The 19,508-nt window shown below is 47.1% G+C and overlaps 1 protein-coding gene across 1 annotated transcript in view; it reads left to right on the top strand.

Annotated features, from left to right (window-relative positions):
* Positions 1 to 630: 630 nt before the first annotated feature.
* Positions 631 to 19,508, top strand: part of Nin (ninein) — a 45,833-nt gene continuing 26,955 nt past the window's right edge. The window contains exons 1-12 of the mRNA XM_026779278.1: positions 631 to 701; positions 4,749 to 4,895; positions 5,505 to 5,672; positions 6,130 to 6,266; positions 6,623 to 6,763; positions 7,019 to 7,193; positions 9,003 to 9,113; positions 9,488 to 9,577; positions 11,770 to 11,908; positions 13,460 to 13,581; positions 14,826 to 15,331; positions 16,208 to 18,337. Of these exons, the coding sequence (XP_026635079.1) occupies positions 4,749 to 4,895; positions 5,505 to 5,672; positions 6,130 to 6,266; positions 6,623 to 6,763; positions 7,019 to 7,193; positions 9,003 to 9,113; positions 9,488 to 9,577; positions 11,770 to 11,908; positions 13,460 to 13,581; positions 14,826 to 15,331; positions 16,208 to 18,337 (3,866 nt within the window). The 5' untranslated portion in view covers positions 631 to 701. The remainder of the gene's footprint in view (positions 702 to 4,748; positions 4,896 to 5,504; positions 5,673 to 6,129; positions 6,267 to 6,622; positions 6,764 to 7,018; positions 7,194 to 9,002; positions 9,114 to 9,487; positions 9,578 to 11,769; positions 11,909 to 13,459; positions 13,582 to 14,825; positions 15,332 to 16,207; positions 18,338 to 19,508) is intronic.

Genomic DNA, 19,508 nt, shown 5'->3' with positions numbered 1-19,508 from the left:
TGATGCTTAGACCAGAAAGAAAACAGAAATAAAAAATTCTGGGAAGGCCTCAGTTGAGGCCTTTGACCTGTGTGTCCTCAGTGTGAGATAATGTTCCTTTCTTGTGGGCGGCCGTCCCAGAGCAAAAAATGCCTCCGATTTACAATGGGACGTCAGCACCAAATCAAATCCATTTACAATGTGACGTCAGCACCAAATCAAAGCAGGGGCAATATTTGTAGTTGTCTCATACAATATGTATTTGAGGATAGAGAGATAGTTTTGTAGTTAAGAGTACTAATTGTCCTTTCAGAGGACCCAGGTTCGAGTCCCAGTAGCACCTCTGTAACTGTAGTTCCTCCGTGGACACTATATGTATGTGGTGCACAGACATATATGCAAGCAAAACACTCATACATGCAAAAGTACAAAAACAATTGAAAGGTTTACTCTCCAAAGGTACGTTTTCTGTCACAGCCAGCATCCCTGTGGGAATCCTTTGAACACAACACAGTCTATGCTCGATTTTAGGTCAGCTAAGGTTTTGGAACCCGGATGACCTGAATGCTTCACACAGTGGGTCTTGCCCTCCCCAAGACTGGATAGAAGAGAAACTGCAAGAGGTTTGCGAAGATCTGGGGATCACTCGAGATGGTCACCTGAACCGGAAGAAGCTGGTTTCCATCTGTGAACAGTACGGCTTACAGAACGTGGATGGAGCGGTAACCGGGTGCTTTGTTCTCATTTGGGACTGATACTGTGGCTACCCTGTGAGAGACGTGCATTCTTTCTTACTAGAAAGACAGCCTACGGGAAAGTCATGCTGTGTGGCAGAAATCAAAGCTGATGTAACTGAGCTTCCTGAATATATAATACGGTCCCCTACCGTGCTATGTTACCTCATATGAGATAACCAGACAAGCTCAGCACTGCCAGCATATAGCTGTAGAAGCATCACCCAAAAGAGGAAAATGTGGGGAAACAAGCAAGAATTAAGGAAGGCCAGAGCCTGGAATTAGAGTGTTTTGAAGGCCGGGCTGCTGGGTTTGCAGTTCTGGAAAGATCTCAGTGTCATCGCTTGTCACTTGGGGACACTGAGTGGTGAATGGGACAGGCAGCCTCAGCAACGGCGGTCTGAAGTTTTCAGACTGGTGTTCAGGGAGCCTTGCTGTGAGGAACAGCCAGATTCAGGCCCATGAGGTAATGGGGTCAGGTAGGCTGGTGACTTTGAAGGCGTAAAGGGTCTTGAGAATCTGCTTTATGCTTCATGAGGAATCGAGAGATCTCCAGAATTAGTGTGTGAATAGCCGGGAAGCACCGGAAAATGCATGAGACAAGTCTTTCAAAAAGCTACAAAAAGGTTAGGGAAAGTTGGAGGTTAGGAAACAGTCATTGCTCCGGGATCCTTGAGTCTAATGATATCTGACACCATGCTGGCTGCCTCTGGGGGGGGATGGGGGGGGGACGTGGTGGCATGTTCCTAACCAAGAGACCAGTCTTTAACGGCTGCCAAGTAGCCTGACTTGCAGGAAAGCTTGATTTTTCTCATCTGACGTGAGCTTTATATAAACCCTCTGACAACCTTTGTAATACCCCAGGGCTCATTTCTTTTCAACAGTGGTTGTTGAGTCATAGAATTAATTGTCCCAATTTCTGAACCAATACTGTCCAAAGAGCCTTTGGTTGTTGTTTTGTTTTTTAACCCAGAAACATTTCGCAAACTTGAATTGCTGATTTGGGAAGAATCCTTGGGACATAAACCGCAGCCACTCACGGGGAGCCGGCTTCCTTTTTTTCTGCTGGGAGCTCCTGAATCCCGAGATGGCAAGGGACACTTTCAGTTCTTTCCCAGTGCTGCACCAATTAGGAAGGCATTGCTCATGGAGCTTGCTCCTGCTCAGTGTTTCCGCCCCTCCCACCGAGAGAAATCAGGAGATGTCCTGCACTTTGTGTCCTTAGCTCTGAACCAAAGCTGAGTGCAAACTGGTGTTATTGGCATCGGACTTGGGATCCTGGAACTTTACACCTGGAAGCAGTTTGAACTCTGTCAGCCTTTTGCAGAGGAAGCCAGTGAGATCACTGCCGCCCTGTTTTTTGGAGGGAGAGTTAGATTTGTTCTCTGGCTGTCACTCACACAACACTTTCTGTAAGAGAGGCCAGCAAAGGGGGCAGGGCTGGCAGACTACCTCCCTCGAGGCCACATCAAACCCAAGGATGACTTTGTTTGACCTGTCCAGTATTTTAAAAGCTGATCTTTGAGACACATTCTTTGAAACTGGAAGTTTCTCCTAAATATTTGCAATAGCAAGCCACAGCCAGCGTCTCTGGAGACCGCAGGCAGCCATGTGCTCAGCTAGAATAGACCTCACCACTTGCTCTCTGATGTCGGAAGCCTTCATGCCTCGGTGACTCCTGTCACCTACCAGACCCCTGTGGGTGTCCAGTCCCTGGGCCCTCTTCTGGTGCATGTTCCCATCCTACACAGGGAGAAGTCAGCCACCCACAGACCTGGCCAGTGTGGGAAATGAAAATGACCTTGTTCTAGATGGGACCCCTGTTTCCAATGAGGGCAGGTACCCCAGTTGCTTATGTGCCCAGCATTCTCTTGAGCCCAGCCATGACCATCCAGTCCTTTCTAAATTCACATCCTTTTATTTACTCACCACTTCTCATCCTGAGCTCTGCCTTAAAATAAGTAGCAAGAGTCTATTACTCCAGCGGGTTTGGATGGATTAAGTGACGGGTGTTCAGGCCACCTAGAAACTGCACGGATTTGGCCAAGTATGGATGTAATCCATTGGTATGTCTGGATTTCATGGACATTTCTGCTTGGATGGTCCTCAAAGCTATGTCCCTTAGGACGTAGTTCTTTAGATTGGTGAGAATGAGACAGAAAAGCTGAAGGCGTTCGGCAGGCTAAGCATCTTGTCTCAAATGCCACTGATCACAAGATCCAGTTAGAACCTGTTATTTCTTTGACAGATTTTTTTTTTCTTCTAGAAGAGTTTCCTTGTCTCAGAATCCTCTCCCAAATGAAACATATGTCTCCTCTGACTTGGGAAAAAGCGTTTGAGATAAAATTCATTAGCATACTGTCTTCTTGCTTCTTGAGTCTTGGACATCATATGGGAACTTGTCACCAGTACAGTCTTAAGTCCCTCCCTTAGTGCACGACAGCAGCCATATTGTAAGATCTCTGAGTGGTTTCTGTTTTGTTCTTGGAGACCTGTTCCTTAATGAACTTTTATCACACAATGCAGGCCTGTGTCTTTCCTTCTGCCTGTGGCTTCATGGTTTCATGCCACTCTTTCCCCTGTTCCATTCCTGTTGGGAAGAAGGAACAAACCGTCCCTCGACAAGCCTCCACACCGGTTGTGGTCCAGTCTCCCTGTTCCCTATTATATGATAAAAATTATACAGTGGCCACCAGAGAATACAGAGTGAGAGACAAAATTCCTTCCTCTTCTAATGTATGAGCCCCTCCTTTTGCACACACACAAACAAGACCATTCTCACCCAGCCTTGGTCTTTCCTGGGCTAACACATTAAAATGCGACTTCAGCATGTTCCAAGGAGCATCACTGCGGTCTGGCCCAGAGCAAATTTGTCGTGTGAGCAGGCTGCTTGAGTTCCTTTTCCTGTTTCTGTAATAAAACATCCTGGAGGGGGGCAGCATAGGGGAAAGGGCTTTGTCTTAGTCACCGTCCCAGTGCCATGACAAACACCATGGCCAACACAACTGATAGAAGAAGCATTTAATCGGAGCCTTGGTTATAGCTTAGAGGGTGAGTCCATGGTCATCATGGCAGGAAGCATGGTAGCTGGCAGGTAGGCATAGGACTAGCGCAGTAGCTGAGAGCTTCTGTCCTAATCTGCAGGCAGCAGACACAGAGAGAGGAAGACTGCACCTAAGGTGGACTTTTGCAACCCCAGTGACACACTCGTCCAACAAGAGCACACCTCCAAATCCTTCCTAAACATTGCCACTGCAAATCAAGCATTCCAATATATGTGCCCACGGGGGTCCTTCTCATTCAAACCAGCGCAGGTTTATTCTGCTTCACCATGGAAGGTGCACACTCTACCGCAGCACAGAAGTTAGAGCAGCAGGGATTTGAATCATATCTGGTCATATCCCATTCATAATCAGGAACAGGTGATGAACAAATGCTTGCTCCAGCTCAGCCCACTTTCTCCACTTGGGGAGTCCAGGATCCCAGCCTCCATGGGCAGAGCTTCCCATTTTAGTTGATGCAACCAAGATAACCCCCCATAAACAAGCCCAGGGGCCCCTCAAGTTATTTCAAATCCTGCCAAGTTAGCAGTTGACACTAAACATCACACATGCCAATCTGAAAATTTCAGTATGAGCCAGATATCAATTGCTTAGAACCACCACATTTTGAAGGCATAACGAATGTCCAATTAACATAGGGTTATGAGCTAGCTGTATGTATGAAGAGATTTTTAAAATTTATAAAAATAATAATACCTGAGACATTTAAGGCTGCCTGTCCTGGAAGTATGAACGAATGAAAGAAAGGTTGATTGCTAGATTATATAATATGGAGATACTAAAAATGGACTTTTGTTTGAGGGAGAGGGGAGGACATCATTTCTAAAGAGGGGAACTCTTTTAAATGAGACTAGAGACAGCAGTATATGCCTGAAGTCCTAGAGTCGACAGGGGGGTGGATTTCTGCTGACCGGAAGTATATTGTGCATGTGCTATTTGTGCGTGTTTAAAACACGGGATTGCTCTTTCCTAGATGTTGGAGGAAGTCTTTCTCAGCCTTGATCCCGATGGTACAATGAGTGTCGAAGACTTTTTCTATAGTCTGTTTAAAACTGGAAAGTCCCTCACAACATCCGCATCTACTCCCTACAGACAACTAAAGCGGCATCTCTCTATGCAGGTAAGAGGTCAGCACACAAAGCTAGCTGCGTGTGTTGGTGCACACCTGTGATCCCAGTCCTAGGGAGGCAGAGGCCAGACAGCCATGCAAGGTGGAGGTTAGTGAGACCACTTAGTGAGACCTGTCTTAGGGAAGAAGAGAATCAATGGAATATTTTCTTTCAGAATAAGTGTTAAGAAAAAACCCATTTAGTAATTCTGAATGGCTTGATTTGTTGTCTAAAGGAAAATACAAAGAAGAAAAGGTATTCTAGAGAAGGAGAAAGACCAAGCCATTCGAAAGGAAAGGATGGTTCGAGAAATGGCCATAAATTACAGAGTGTGAAGGCCACAAATTATGCCTCATGACGACAGCGTGGGGTTGAAGAAACCTGGTATCAAGTAGCCATGCATCTCATCTTCAGCCAACTCTCCCAGAACAGTTCTTTCTGATAAGCTTGTAGGCTTGGCTCCCTGGGAACCACAGATCAAAGGCACAGCATGGCTTCCCTACCTCCACCCCAGGCTGTGCCAATGGAATTCTGCCCAGCCTGGCGGTCCCGGTCTTAGCTGGTATCAGCTGATTTTCTGGGGCTCACCTTGGTTTGCTCAGGACTCTTTCTTCTTCCAGTCTTTTGATGAGAGTGGACGGAGGACCACGACCTCGGCAGCCATGACAAGTACCATCGGCTTCCGGGTCTTCTCCTGCTTGGATGACGGGATGGGCCATGCATCTGTGGAGAGGATCCTGGACACCTGGCAGGAAGAAGGCATTGAGAACAGCCAGGAGATCCTGAAGGTGTGGCGGAAACTGGCAATCCCAGGAAGGGGGTGTCGGTTTATCTTTTGAAACGAATTTTTGACTTGATTTTTCCTGAATGACTTAATGGTTTTGAGACTTCAGAGATAAGAGACAACTTTTTATGTACACTTAAACCAGAAGCCTATGGCTGAGTAGTTCCATAGTTTTTTTTTTAAATCTCAAATTATTGAAGATAATTTCAATATCTAAGTTCATCTTCACTTGGCAGAGTTTGAAATACACCTACTGTGTTTGCTTACAATGTCAGGTGGGCTGTCATGAGGTGTGAGCTTGGTTTCCTTAAGAAAATGGTGTTCTAAATGAAAGCTGCCCTCTGAGAGACCCTCCTGGTCTCTCGGCTGGCTTCTGTCTCCGTTTATACAGCTTCTGCACTTTCTGCTTCTGGGAGCTGGGCTTGTCATTTGTTTTGACTCCGTGTTGTTCTGATTCCCAGGCCTTGGATTTCAGCCTGGATGGAAATGTCAACCTGACAGAACTGACGCTGGCTCTCGAGAATGAACTCTTGGTTACCAAGAACGGCATACACCAGGCAGCTCTGGCCAGCTTCAAGGCCGAGATCCGGCATCTGTTGTAAGTCGAGCAGGTTTGCCTGGTCCATTCCCTTGTCGCCCGTGTCACTGGCCCCTGGAGCCTTTTCTTGCCCACAGGCTAGCGTGGCTGCTCTTCCTATATGTATCGTTCCAATTTTAGTATATGTGCTGCCGAAGCGAGCACTGCTCTTCCTATCTGTTGAAGGGAAGCGAGCTGGGGCTCCGATTGGCAGGAGCTTCTAAAGGGAACTGTGGATGGCATTTTTGTTTGGGGAGGGTTTTGGCTGTCTTGGTTTTGTGTTTGTTTTGAAGCGAGTCCCATGAGAGGGGGTTTTTTTGGGTCTCCTGGTTGCTTAGAAACAGCTTCCTACTAATTCACTTTCTTTCTAATTCTAGGGAACGAGTTGACCAAGTGGTCAGAGAGAAAGAAAAGCTACGGTCGGACCTGGACAAGGCAGAAAAGCTGAAGTCTCTAATGGCTTCAGAGGTTGACGATCACCATGCGGCCATTGAGCGGAGGAATGAGTACAACCTCAGGTGTGGCCAGGAGGGCGAGGTCAGGGTCCTTCCCTGACTTTCCCAACCCTCCATTATCCCTCTACCCCAACTCAGGGCAGGGTGGGAACAGAGCTAGGGACCACATCTGACTGGAGAGGTACGGCCCAGCCTCCGGGAAGGAAGGCAGAGCACTTTTAGGCATTGTCACAGTGTGCCTCTGTCTCCAGTTTTGGAATCGTCACATACTGCCCTCCAGGGAGTCTAAAGACCACATTGATCTGTTCTCCGTCACAGGAAGCTGGATGAAGAATACAAGGAGCGCATAACAACCTTGAAGAACGAACTCCGCCAAGAGAGGGAGCAGATCCTGCAGCAGATGGGCAAGCAGCGGGTGGAGCTCGAGCGGGAAATTGAAAAGGCCAAAACGGAAGAGAACTATGTCCGGGACCGCCTTGCCCTCTCCATGAAGGTAGCCTTCCTGTTAGCACCCACACAATGCTCCTGCGCTCTTAAAGCCTAAGTCTGCATAGGGCTAAACGCAAGGATCCTCACTGCCCTGGCCAGGACATGGTGGTGGCTTTGCTGGCATTTGGGACTGCAGGGGGCCTAGGGTCTGGTAGGAGCTCTCTGCTCCTCCTTTATGCTCCTTTTGCCGTATCCCCAACATCGCAGGCCATATTAACCTCCCATTCCCGTCACACCCCCTTTCTTGTTGTCAGTAGTAGGTTGTGCCTCTATGATTGTAGCTGTACCCCCTGCCTTCCTCCTGTTGTCCATATTGTCCTTCGTGCTCAGTATATGACTTGGTATCCAGAGCAGCAACCAGGGTCTGGAGTGCAGGGTTTGCTCTGTCAGTTCAGCATCTAAGTGTGGCTATTCTTTGAGAGACTGAAATAATAGAGTTTGCACTTTAGGAGAAGGTAGAGTTTTGTTGTTGTTTTTGTTTACTTGGTTGGTTTTTCAAGACAGGGTTTCTTTGTGTAGCCCTGCCTCTGCAGGGATTAAAGGTGTACACCACTACCCGCCTCCCCCACCGCCCACTAGGTTTTTTTTTAATGCTTTAAGTACATTTTTTAAACTCCATATTGCCATGTGAGAGTGTGAACTAGAATACATTAAAAATATACTGGCTCTCTATTCTTTTGGCAAGATGTACTTGGAAAAAAAGCATTCTTCCAATCAGCCCTTAACACTGGAGATGAAAATATGTCAAATGGCAAGTCTGTATTTCTGGGTTGTTTTTTTTTTTTTTTTAAACAAATGTGGGTGAAATCTTTCTAAAATGTACTGTGAAAAATCTTTTTTTTTAATGGAAAGAAAGTTTGTGAGTTTCAGTTGGTATGTTATTTTATTATAATTTGCTTTTGCATATAAGTTATGAGCCATTTATGTGTAACTTCTATATCCTTACACCAAAATTATCTATAAACTAGCTGTAAACTGCAATGCCCATTAATTAAGATTGATTTTGGATTTACTCTTCTTAGTTCTTCTGAGCCTCCTGCTATAGCTAGACAAGGTGTTTCTCTTTAACATGAATCAGTTTAGTGCGGATACGGTGACATGAGCACATGGCGGTCAGGGGATAACTTTCAGGAAGTCACTTCTCTTCTCCGTGTGGGCCTTGGGGCGTTGGCTCAGTTGGTCAGGCTTGGTGGCGAGTGCCTTTGCCCAGTGAGCCAGCTCGTGCCGCCGGCCCTAGGAAGGGACTTTATAACCGGTTTCTTACAACAATTCATTGAGAATCTGTCACTTAAAGCACTCCATTGTGATGCCGCATAGAAATAAAATAAAGCCATCTATGTCCTTTCTTTTTTAAAGTAAGCATGTATTGCTGTACATTATTAGAAAATAGTGTCCACATTAAGAAGTGGAGTTAAATTCAAGCCATTTAATGCGGTATCTACACGGCACTGTCATTTTGGGAGCCGTCTTCTGCATTTGTAGCTTGCCGTGCGGATCCAGTGCGGATTCCCCTCTGACAGTGTATGTCCCAGTTGGTTCCGGATGTATTTCCAATGCTCGATTCCCACATGGGCCTGTTAGTGGCTAAGGCGTGACGGAGCACATTTTATGAGGTCCTCTTTAAAGCCAGACTTTCAGATCATGCCCTAGGTATCGGCCCTTTTAATAACTGTTTTGTTTCTAGTATTCTCTAGCTTTCATGACAGATGGCTTTTCTTAATCTCAAGTCCTGGTTTCTGTTTCATGTAAAAGTGATAAGACAATGTTCTGATTTCTAACTTGTGTTGTGTTTATCTTACCAAATTTCTTTAAGGAAAACCATCGCCTGGAAAACGAGCTTCTGGAAAACGCAGAGAAGTTGGCAGAGTATGAGGCCCTGACCAACAAACTTCAGCACAATCTGGAAAATGTGTTAGCAGAAAAGGTAGTCCGTCTCCTTCCAATTTCCTTGACAAGTTGCCCAAAATGTCACTCCCCCAAAAGAGCAGGGGCAATGCCAAGAACATTTGTATTAGGGAACTGTTTGGACTCCTACAGGAAGTTGTAACTTCTCAGGCTGGAATTTGGAGTAGTGGCTGTGAGGAAAGCTTTGCTTGGCGTGGAGGTGGGCTCCCGACCCAGGCGCAAGACAGCTCTTGGGTGTTCTCCTGTTCTGGTTGGTGGTGTCTCTGCTCAAATGCCACATTCCTGTCATATCTGGGAGCCATGGTGACACCAGAAACTGGGATCTTTGGAATGTGATAGGTCAAAGAAGGGCCCTTGGGAAAAATGACAGCCTTGTTTTTTTGTCCTTTCTAGTTTGGTGACCTCGATCCCAGCAGTGCTGAATTCTTCCTTCAAGAAGAGAGGTTGGCGCAGATGCGAAATGAGTATGAGCAACAGTGCAGGGTGCGTGGCTGATGGGAACTTAGCAGTGCAAGGGGGCCTGGGTTCAAGTCCCAGCCTCGGCACTTCCTGATCTCATCTACTGCAATCTATGGGTGCCTCCGCTTCCTTTGTGCACGGTGGCAAAATGAGTGCCCACCCAAAGGGCAGCTGTGGAAGCTCAGAGAGAATCTGTGCTTAGAGCAGAGCCAGCCACACACGAAACACAGACATGAACGCTAGCTACTCATTGTATCCATATCCTGGGCTGTCAGTAGTCAAGCACACTGCATTCAGGTCTATCTTGTCTTGTGACTGTAGAGAGGAATGTCCAGTTTTATGCTGAGTGAAGACATACGTGGTTATATTGATGTGTTTATTCCAAAATTAGCTTCCCCTAGCTGCTGTTGTAGACTTGATGTGACTGGAGTTAGTGTTGTCCTGGTTCCTACCCCTTTTTCCAAATATTTGAAATTCTAAATATTTCTAAATTATTTGGAAAAGGCAAAAACTCGGAGCAGAAAGCACTCAGGCTTTGGTTGTTAGCCATCCCAGGGTCTACCAGACACAGTTGTTTTTAGGACTGTTTCTTAACTCCTCTAAGCGTAGGAATTTGATCTTTTTTCTTAAGTCAAAAATACTTATTAATGAGGTAGGTGGAACGGAGTTCTTGTTTTAGATACAACTTGTCCTTGTGAAGAGATGAGGACATCCACCCCCGCCCCCCCCCCATGAGATTGCTGCTGGCCTGCCTCCTCAGGGGCTGAGCTGCACATCTAGGAAGTGACAGGCACTTCTGCTGCCTTCACCATCGCCCCATGTTATTATAGTTGTCTCTAAAGTGAATGAATCGTCAGTAAACCCGTTACTGATGCCCTCAGAATTCTCCTGTTTCATCACTTTGGAACCACTTTGTATGCCACGCATTCCTTGCGTTCAATGTATGCATACAATTCCGTGTCTTTAATTATATTCAAACAGCTGAGCCATCCTGACCACACTCAGTGTGAGAATGTTGTCGTCTCTCCAGGAACACCCCCCCCCCCCGCCCAGTTCCACTTTAGCTGGCTTCTCTTGTTTATTGTCCACCCCCTGTCCCACCTCCCACCACAAGCAGCTATGGGTCTATTTTCTGTCTCTGAAGAGCTAATCTTCACCTTTCATAGAAATGGGATCATGTAGCATGGTTCTTTGTAAACGGCTTCCTTCAGCTGGTGATACTGACCATGTTTATCATGTTGATGTATGTGTCTGTGTTCTCTTCCTTCAGCTGGTGATACTGACCATGTTTATCATGTTGATGTATGTGTCTGTGTTCTCTTCCTTCCAGTGGCTGAATAAAATCCCGTTGTATAGATATGTAACATTTTGTTAGTTAGTAGAAATTTGGGTTTTTAGGAATGTATACTTTGATATAGATTTTTGCATGGGCATACACACACACACACACACACACACACACACACACACACATATATATATGTTATTTCTTTTGAGGTTTATACCTGCAAGTGTTCAACTGGAACACAAGATAAATCAATGTTTAACTTCGGGGAACTGGCAGGCCTCCTCTGAGGTGCTGACACCATGTTCCTTCGAACCGTAGGAGAGTCCCAGCTTCCCCACATCTTTCTCTACCCTTGTTGTCATACAGCATCCTGGTAGCTAACAGTGTCGCAAGTCTTCTGATGTACTTATTGGCTGTTTGTGTGTCTTCTTTATTGAGCTATCTGTTACCGCATTTGCCCATTTTTTAAGTTGAATTCCTTGTCTTTGAGTTCTAATAATATTTATAAACTTGAGTTATAAGTTCCTACCTGATAGTTAACAAAACTTCCCTCCAATTACATGTATTATCTTTTTACTCATCTTAAAAATATGTTTTTATTTCCATTATGTGTATATGTGTTTGTGTTGTTTTGGCATTTGAGTGCAGTACCCCCAGAGGCCAGAAGAGGGGATCAGACTCCCCTGGAGTGGGAGTCAGGTGATTGTAGACCCCTGGTGTGGGAGCTGGGCACCAAATTCAGGTCCTGTGCATAGCAAGACAGGTTCCCGACCTCCGAGTTCGCTCTTCAGCCACCTTCTCTTTTTTACTTTCTTGGTGTCTTTTGAAGCATAGAAGTTTGTTTTGCAATTATCCATTTTATCTGTTTTTCTTGTTGCTTGCGCTCTTGGTGCCCCATGTAAGACTGGTGTTGGTTTTTAAACTCCAGCTTTTACAAGACCAAGTGGATGAACTTCATTCAGAGCTAGAAGAATATCGTGCACAAGGCAAAATATTAAGGCTCCCCTTGAAGAACTCGCTGTCAGAAGAACTTGACCTTCACGGTGGTGGCATTGAACCCGACCAAGGTAAACACAGTTGCACACAATCTTTCTGGTATCTGCATTTGACCTGGTTTCTAGAACCATGGCTGCGTGCAGCATTGCTGAACACTGGCATCCTGGAATCCGGGGAGGGAGAGACTTTGGCAGTCTCATTTTTTGAGCTGCCTCACTTGTGGCTGGGTTTCTCATTTGTCCTTGAGGTCTCTGTAAAAAAATATTTCTGATTTTGATATTGCTGACTCTTCCCTCCCCGCCAGTGTCTGCCTGGTATGAAGATGGTTTGGAAGAGTGAGCCAACCACACACCACAGAACCCATAACTGGTTTTCAAAGGCTGGCTAAGCTAAATGCCTTATTTGCCTCTGCAGAACAGCAAATGAGTTAATAGCTACTGTCTGTGGCTGGGGGAGGCAGTGAGTGGCGAGGGTGGCAGGCCTGTTTGGGAGCCACAGTACAGCCCTGCTCAGCTCTTTGCCTAATGCCTGCCTCTTTGTTCGGTGCGTTGTGTTTTCGTTTCAGCAAGGCTCACGTGAATTCTGCTGCTCTTGTAGCTTCTCTTCCCCTTTGGTTCTTAGGAAGGTGGTTTATTGCTTCTCTCACCTCTACTGTAGGACCATCAGGTGGTTGGGAGGTGGTGGAAGAAGTCATGAGTTTTTCCTTCTGATCAGTGACTCACTTGCACCAATATTGGGGGTTAGTGCCAAGGAACTCTGCCACCTTGGCATGGGGATGTGTTAAAATGTATGAAGAGAAAGCTCAAGGCAAGACTGTCGATCCCAGAAGTCTGCCCTAGAACGTTGTCCATCTGCCTTCAGGTCTTCCAAAGGAAAAAAATATTTGAGTCTCACTGCTCTGAGACATCTCTACCTGGTAGTAGATGTATTTGACCTTGTGCTAGCTCAGTCCTCAACTTCTGTCCAATTTCCCTGTGCTTCTTCTTGTGACCAATGGAAAAGGTAAACTCCCTGGAAGCCGTTGAGACTCTCCTCCCCAGATGTCCACACCCACTCCTCTGAGCCACGCCCTATTTATAGCTGATTGTTTAAGGCGAAAAAGCCTAGACACCAGGACATTCACGACAGTAAAACAATCGTATGCGACATTGAGGGATGGATCAGACCTCTTGGCCCATGAAGTTAGTCCCATAAGCCTCAGCAGCAAAGGTATCATACAGTCCCCCCCGCCACATCACCCTCTGAATTTGTCACCAGGCAGTTTCTGGATTGACAGAAGGCTGGTTCATTTGAACAAACTCTACCTATACTATCTCCTTGCCACATAGCATTTTACAGAGAGCTCACATTCAACCAACATATTCCATACATGCCCATAAATCATTAAAAAAGATGTTCCGTGGAGGCAAAGGCATGGTTTGGCACACTGCCTATATTCAGGAGAATATAACCACCTTCCTCTTGTTGCCCTAATGCCTAGAGAGCAGAGAAGCTGTTCACAGCTTCACACATGGGCACATCTGGCTGAGAAGGATTCCTTAGTCAAGCCATACCGCTCACCAGATGCCAGCGTGTGCCAATGACAACCTGAGGCAGCGTCCGTGGTTTCCGTGTGTTTCCAGGGCTCGGTTCTGAAGAATGCAATCCCCTGAATATGAGCATCGAGGCAGAGCTGGTCATCGAGCAGATGAAAGAACAGCATCATAGGGACCTGTGCCACCTCAGACTGGAGCTGGAAGAGAAGGTAAGCCTTGCTTCCCAGTCTCATCCTCTGGTGGCGGGGAGTCCTGTCGGCATGCCAAGTTCCTGCCACTCCTTCCTCACAGGCCCGTTCTGTGATGTGATTTTTCCCCTGGTCCTTGGTATAGACAGTGAGAAAGTTGTCCAGCGTGTGGTGTGCTCAGCCTCTCATATCGTAATATACTAATTATAGTGTTTTTAACTTGCTTAAAAATATCCCAGTTAAAAAACAAACAAACCAACCCTTTCTCTGATGTAGTACCACTTTCTAGATTAGATACAACTTCTTATCCCTGGCCTCTCGGTCCTTCACTATGTGGCTGCTCACCTTCACCATGTTTTGAGTTTTGGGGTTTTTTTTTCCTTTCTCGCATGTGGTATGTGTTAGGCATCTTTACACATGTATTCATGCTAGCATTCAAGAGCATATGAGTGTGTCAAGGCTGGAGATTGACATCCAGTGTCTTCCTTGATTGGTCTCTCACTGAACCCAGAGCTCGGCCATCCATCTAGTCCAGCTAGCCCAGGGGACCCTCTGTCTCTGCTTCCACGGTGCTGGGGTCACATGCATCTTGGACATATACACGTCACCACGCCCAGCTGTCTTTATGTGGGTTTCAGGGATCAAGCGGAAGTCCCCGTTACCGAGTGCCACCTCCTCCGCCTCTGCTTTCATGCGTTCACTTGAGTTTTGCTGGTCTCCAATAGCTCTACCAAGCTCTGTGTGGCGCCTCAGAGGTGCTCCCCATCATCTCCCCACCTCTGCTTCCCCGCTGCAAACTTAGGGTCGAAAACACTTAGTCTGTAAGGTACTCCACAGGCCACACCAAACACAAACTTGGGGAAGACATTGTTAATTCAATGAGAGACCCTGCAGCTCCCTGGTCCGCCAGCCTGTTCAGTGAGTTCCGAGCCCGTGAAAGACCTGTCTGTGAAAAAGAATGTGGATAGTGGCTAAAGACTGACATTGTAGTTGTCCTCCTGTCCCCACGCAGGTGCGCACACGTCTGCACGTGCATCTCCTTGTACACACACAAGTACACACATGCACAAACCCATATACCTAAAGAAATATAAGCGGACCTTGCTTGCTTTAGTATTTTACTTCAGGTGCTTTTGAACCTTCGCTGCTTTCAATCAGAGTGAGAAATCACGAGAGTCCTGGGGGACAGAGGTGCTTGTTGCCACCACGCTCCCTTTGCATAGCCTAGAACCCAGTCACCCCGTGCGTTCACTGTCCGGTTCTAGGTGCGCCATTATGAGAGGCAGCTGGATGAAACCAGGGGGACCTGTGAAAAGGAGCAGGTGGCCATGAAGCAAAAATACGAGCATGGAATGCTCACCTTGGAGACCCAGATAAGTGACCTTCGAGGTGAGATTGCCGATCTCCAAGGGCAGGCAGTGGTGCTGAAGGAGGCCCACCACCAGGCCAGCTGCCGGCACGAAGAGGAAAAGAAGCAGCTGCAACTGGTGTTTGAGGAGGAGAAGACTCAGCTTCAGGAGGAGCTGCGGCTGGAGCATGAGCAGGAGCTCAAGGCCAGGCTGCAGCAGGCGGAGGAAAGTTTTCAGCGGGAGAGAGAGGAGCTCGCTCAGGGGGCTGCCTGGGCCGAAGAGAAGGTGAGGGACTTGACGCAAAACCTGGAGCAGTCTTACCAGGAGCAGCTGCTGAGCCTGGAGGAGAAGCACGCGCTGGAGAAAGAGGAGCTAAGGAAAGAGCTCTTGGAATGCCACCAAAGGGAACTTCAAGAGGAAAGGTAAGAAAGTGAGGGGAACGGAGCCATCTGGCCACTGCTTCTTTTCTTGGGAGTTCCTGCCAGTCAGAGAGGACTAAGGGGCAGAGAAACCCATATATCAAAATTATTCTTTAAAAGCTAATCCAGCCAGTTTTGCCTTGTTGACTGGGAGCCTCCCTTGGGGTTCCTGGAACTATTGTGATGCATGCACACAGGAGGGCGGGCAGTCAGAGGAACTGTTCCTGTATGATACTTACCCCCTCTCTGTGCTCCAGTTGAGGGCCAGGTCCTTCCTGCTTCGATGCTGTTGCTTACGGAGAAACGCTGTTTATAAGCTAGGTTCTGGACACGCTTATGAAAGCCATTATGAAAGGGTTTGCCTTCCTTGTGTGAAATCCCAGGTGTAACCAAGAGATTTTGTTTCCCACCTTGCTTAATATAGTGTTGTTTTAGTAAATGAGAAGCAAACGCAGAAAATAGTTATTATTAATGTCTGATTTATGCACCTGAAATCCCACAATGCCTTCTTCACCCAAGCAAAGAAGTATTTGCTAGATGAGGGTGAGGTCACTGTGTCTTTGGTCATTTTGTGTGAAAGGGGCCAGTTTAAGGCATTGGATTAAGCCACAGAAGTACATCCGGGAATATATAAAAGGATTTGGTTTTGTAAATTTCCCCCTGCTTCAGAGAAAGGTAAGTTTTCAGATTTATTGCCACCAGCCATGGCTCCCAGAGGAGAGGACCCCTTTCTGGTACACCTGAATCATGTAGGAATCAGATCGTTGTAGAAAGCGGTCCCATTGTTGGCTCAATGGCCTCCCTTGTGCCTGGGAAAATGTTGGTTTGCTTCCGGAGTTGGCAGCAGTTTCAATAATGCTGTCTGTTGACCACATTTAGGGAAAAAATGGAGACAGAGTGTACTAGAAGAGTCTCTCAGATAGAAGCCAAGTCTCAGGCTGACTGTGAGGAAGTCACTGAGCGCTGTGAGCAAAGTCTGCAAAGCCTGGAGGGGCGCTACCGCCAGGAGCTAAAGGACCTCCTGGACCAGCACCTGGAGGAGAGAGCACAGTGGGAGTTTGAGAAGGATGAGCTCGCTCAAGAGTGCACGGATGCCCAGGAGCAGCTGAAGGAGGCGCTCCAGAGGGAGAAGGCAACCTCTCTCGTCTTGAACCAGGAGCGAGAGATGATGGAGAAGACATACAAGGAACGTTGGACCAGCCTGAGCATGGAAAGAGATCAGCTGCTACAAGATCTGGAAGACCTACGGAACACTTCTGAGAGCCAGCACCGCCTCTTGTCTGACCAGATTCTTGAGTTAAAGAGAAGTCAGGAGAGAGAGCTGAGGGAACAGGAGCTCTGCCAAACAGGGTCCTTTGAGCAGCTGGCCAGCCAGCAGCTTGAAAGGCTACAGGTAGAACGAGAGAAAGAGAGGCGGGAAATGCTAGACAAGCTTGCGGCCCTGGAGAGCGCCCATAGAGTGAGTCGTGAGCAAGCAGATCTAGAGAAGGCAGAGCTGAGTGCAGAAATCCACAGGCTTCAAAATACAGTCAAGGACATGCAACAGGCGACGTCTCTCCCCGTCTTTCAGGGTGTTCATTCCCTGGGAATGGCAGGGGAGGAGGCAGAAGGAAATGGGGCCATGTCCCTGCTCCAGCAAGGCGAGCAGCTGTTGGAAGAAAATGGAGACGTCCTCCTCAGCCTGCAGAGAGCCCATGAGCACGCAGTGAAGGAAAATGCAAAAATGGCTACTGAAATTTCCCGGTTGCAACAGAGGCTGAAAAAGTTGGAGCCAGGGTCAGTGGTGTCGTTCTGTTTGGAGGAGCAAATGGCTGAGATTTCTGGAAGTTCCAGGGAGCAGGCAGAGCCATTTTTATCACAAATAAAGCAAGGAGAAAGTGCAGCCGCTAAGCACATTCTCAGTGACCTAAGAGAGTGCGAGGCCCAGGACCTGGGAAGTACAGGGACAAGCTCTGTACAGAGGCAGGAGGGCAAAAGTGAGGAGTCGGAAATTTCCCTGGAGTGCCTCTCTGAGCTTGGAAACAGTGAAGACACCAGGACGGAATCCTGGGACCTGAAGAGCCAGATCGTTCAGCTTCAGGAGCAGCTAACGGTTTTGCGTGCAGACTGCGATCGGGCTTCAGAAAGGAAACAGGACCTACTCTTTGATATCTCCGTGCTGAAGAAGAAACTAAAGATGCTCGAGAGAATCCCCGAGGCATCTTCCAGATATAAGTTGTTATATGAAGATGCCACTAGAGAGAACGTCTGCCTCCAGGAGGAGTTGAGACTCATGGAGACACGCTACGATGAGTCACTGGACAGCAACAAAGAGCTCACTACTGAAGTCTTCAGGCTGCAGGAGGAGATGAAGAAAATGGAGGAGGTGATGGAAACGTTCCTTAGCCTGGAGAAGAGTTACGATGAGGTCAAAATGGAAAATGAGGAGCTCAGTGCTCTGGTGTTGAGACTTCAAGGGAAGATGGAGAAGTTGCTGGAAGGAGCCCCTCTGCACTATGACAGCTACCCCTTGTGGGACACCCCTTCAGAAAACCTGGAGGTCATCTCTGATGAAAATGTGCTTGAACTCCATCCGACCCCAGAAGCGTGCACACCCAAGGTCACGAGCATGCACGTCATAGAAGAGCACAGAGAAGAAACCAAATGCTGTGAGCAGGGAAGCACGCGGCTCCTGGCTCAAATAAAAGCGCACGAAGTTGCCTGGTTCCACGGGACAACTCAGACCCATCACCAGAAGCCCAGTGTGCAGAATCAAGTCACCCTGGAGGAGAGGGCTGCTCTCCCTGGTCTCCAAGACACACAGCTTCACCATCAGGTCACAATCGCAGAGCTAGGACTGGAGAAGCAAAAGCTACAGGAGCTGACTAGAAAGTTGAGGGAGCGAGTCAGTACATTGATTAAACAAAAAGACTCGCCTTCTCAAGGAGAGAAGGAGGAGGAGCTGAAGGCAATGATGCAGGACTTGCAGATCACGTGCAGTGAGATGCAGCGGAAAGTTGAGCTTCTGAGGTAATGTATGTGCCTTCTAGACCTCCTGGAAGCCTGCAGAACACCTGGGCAAATCTAACCGTCGCCGCTTGCTGTGCCTAGAGACACTAACCCGTTAGTCTCAAGAAGAGCAGTGTTCTGGCCTTCTTCCGCTTCTGTGTGCATTAACACCTAGTGTAACCTTATCTAGGAGGCATCCCCTTCCACATAGTAAATCCGTGTTATCCCTCTGGAGCGTGGGAACTCAACATGGCGAGTGTCTGCTATTTAACCACGTGCGTCACGGGTGTCCATCCTTAGCCCTGTCCTATCACTGACCTTTGGATCGACAGATACCATCAGTTCCTGTCATGGTGTATGTGTAGTATTAACTCACTCCATAGCTAGCAATGCTCGACTTACACTAATATGGGAAATGTGTTGTCTGGGCTATACTTTTTTCCTTCCGTACTTGAAATGTATGCTAGTATCCTGCAAATAGTACATTTTTTATTTTAGAACACATCACTTTACCAGGGAGTTACCAGAATCTAGTACATATTCTTGAGGGACAAAAACAAGCAAAAATAGTTTCTTTGAACAAGTATCAACCCGACTTTATGAAATACGATCACACTTTAGTGTTCTAGCATTGCTGAAAACATTATAGTTTTTCTTTCACTGTAAACTATTACATTGTGTCTGAAGTATCTTAATGGTATAAAACAAAAAATAATCCAGTTGTGAGTGTTGTTTCCTTTTTCTCACATTTCTCGTACTTCAGACCCTAAAATACAGTGAGAAGAATAAACTGTATATTTCCTGTGCCCCTTGGTTTATGTAGGGCGTTTTCTTTCTTAATGTCTCTGGGGGCCTAATCTAACGCTCACACATCTTAGTAGTGTGGCTTTTGTCTGTTCAGAGCAGGGAAGACTTGAGGCTGAGGTAAATGAAGCCAGCTGTTCAAAGCAGCCTGCCCGCCCCTGAGAAGACAACACCCAGCATTGGCTTTGAGTCATGATGCCCGTCTCCAGGCTCCAGGCTTCCAGCCATACTTCCCTCCCCACTTCACCCCCCACCATGTCTTTTAGCGAGATTCTTTCATCCCAAAAGTAGTGACTCAATATGTTACAATTTGATTTCCAAGTACCAAGAGCCGACTAATTTAGACTTCTACTTTAACTGGCATGAAAAGCTTTTTTTATTGGAAGTT

This window comes from Microtus ochrogaster, chromosome 1, assembly GCF_000317375.1.
Source record: "Microtus ochrogaster isolate Prairie Vole_2 chromosome 1, MicOch1.0, whole genome shotgun sequence".
NCBI classification, from domain to species: Eukaryota; Metazoa; Chordata; class Mammalia; order Rodentia; family Cricetidae; genus Microtus; species Microtus ochrogaster.
Note: the sequence above shows the minus strand (reverse complement) of the source record. Positions and strands in the feature narration are given on the sequence as shown.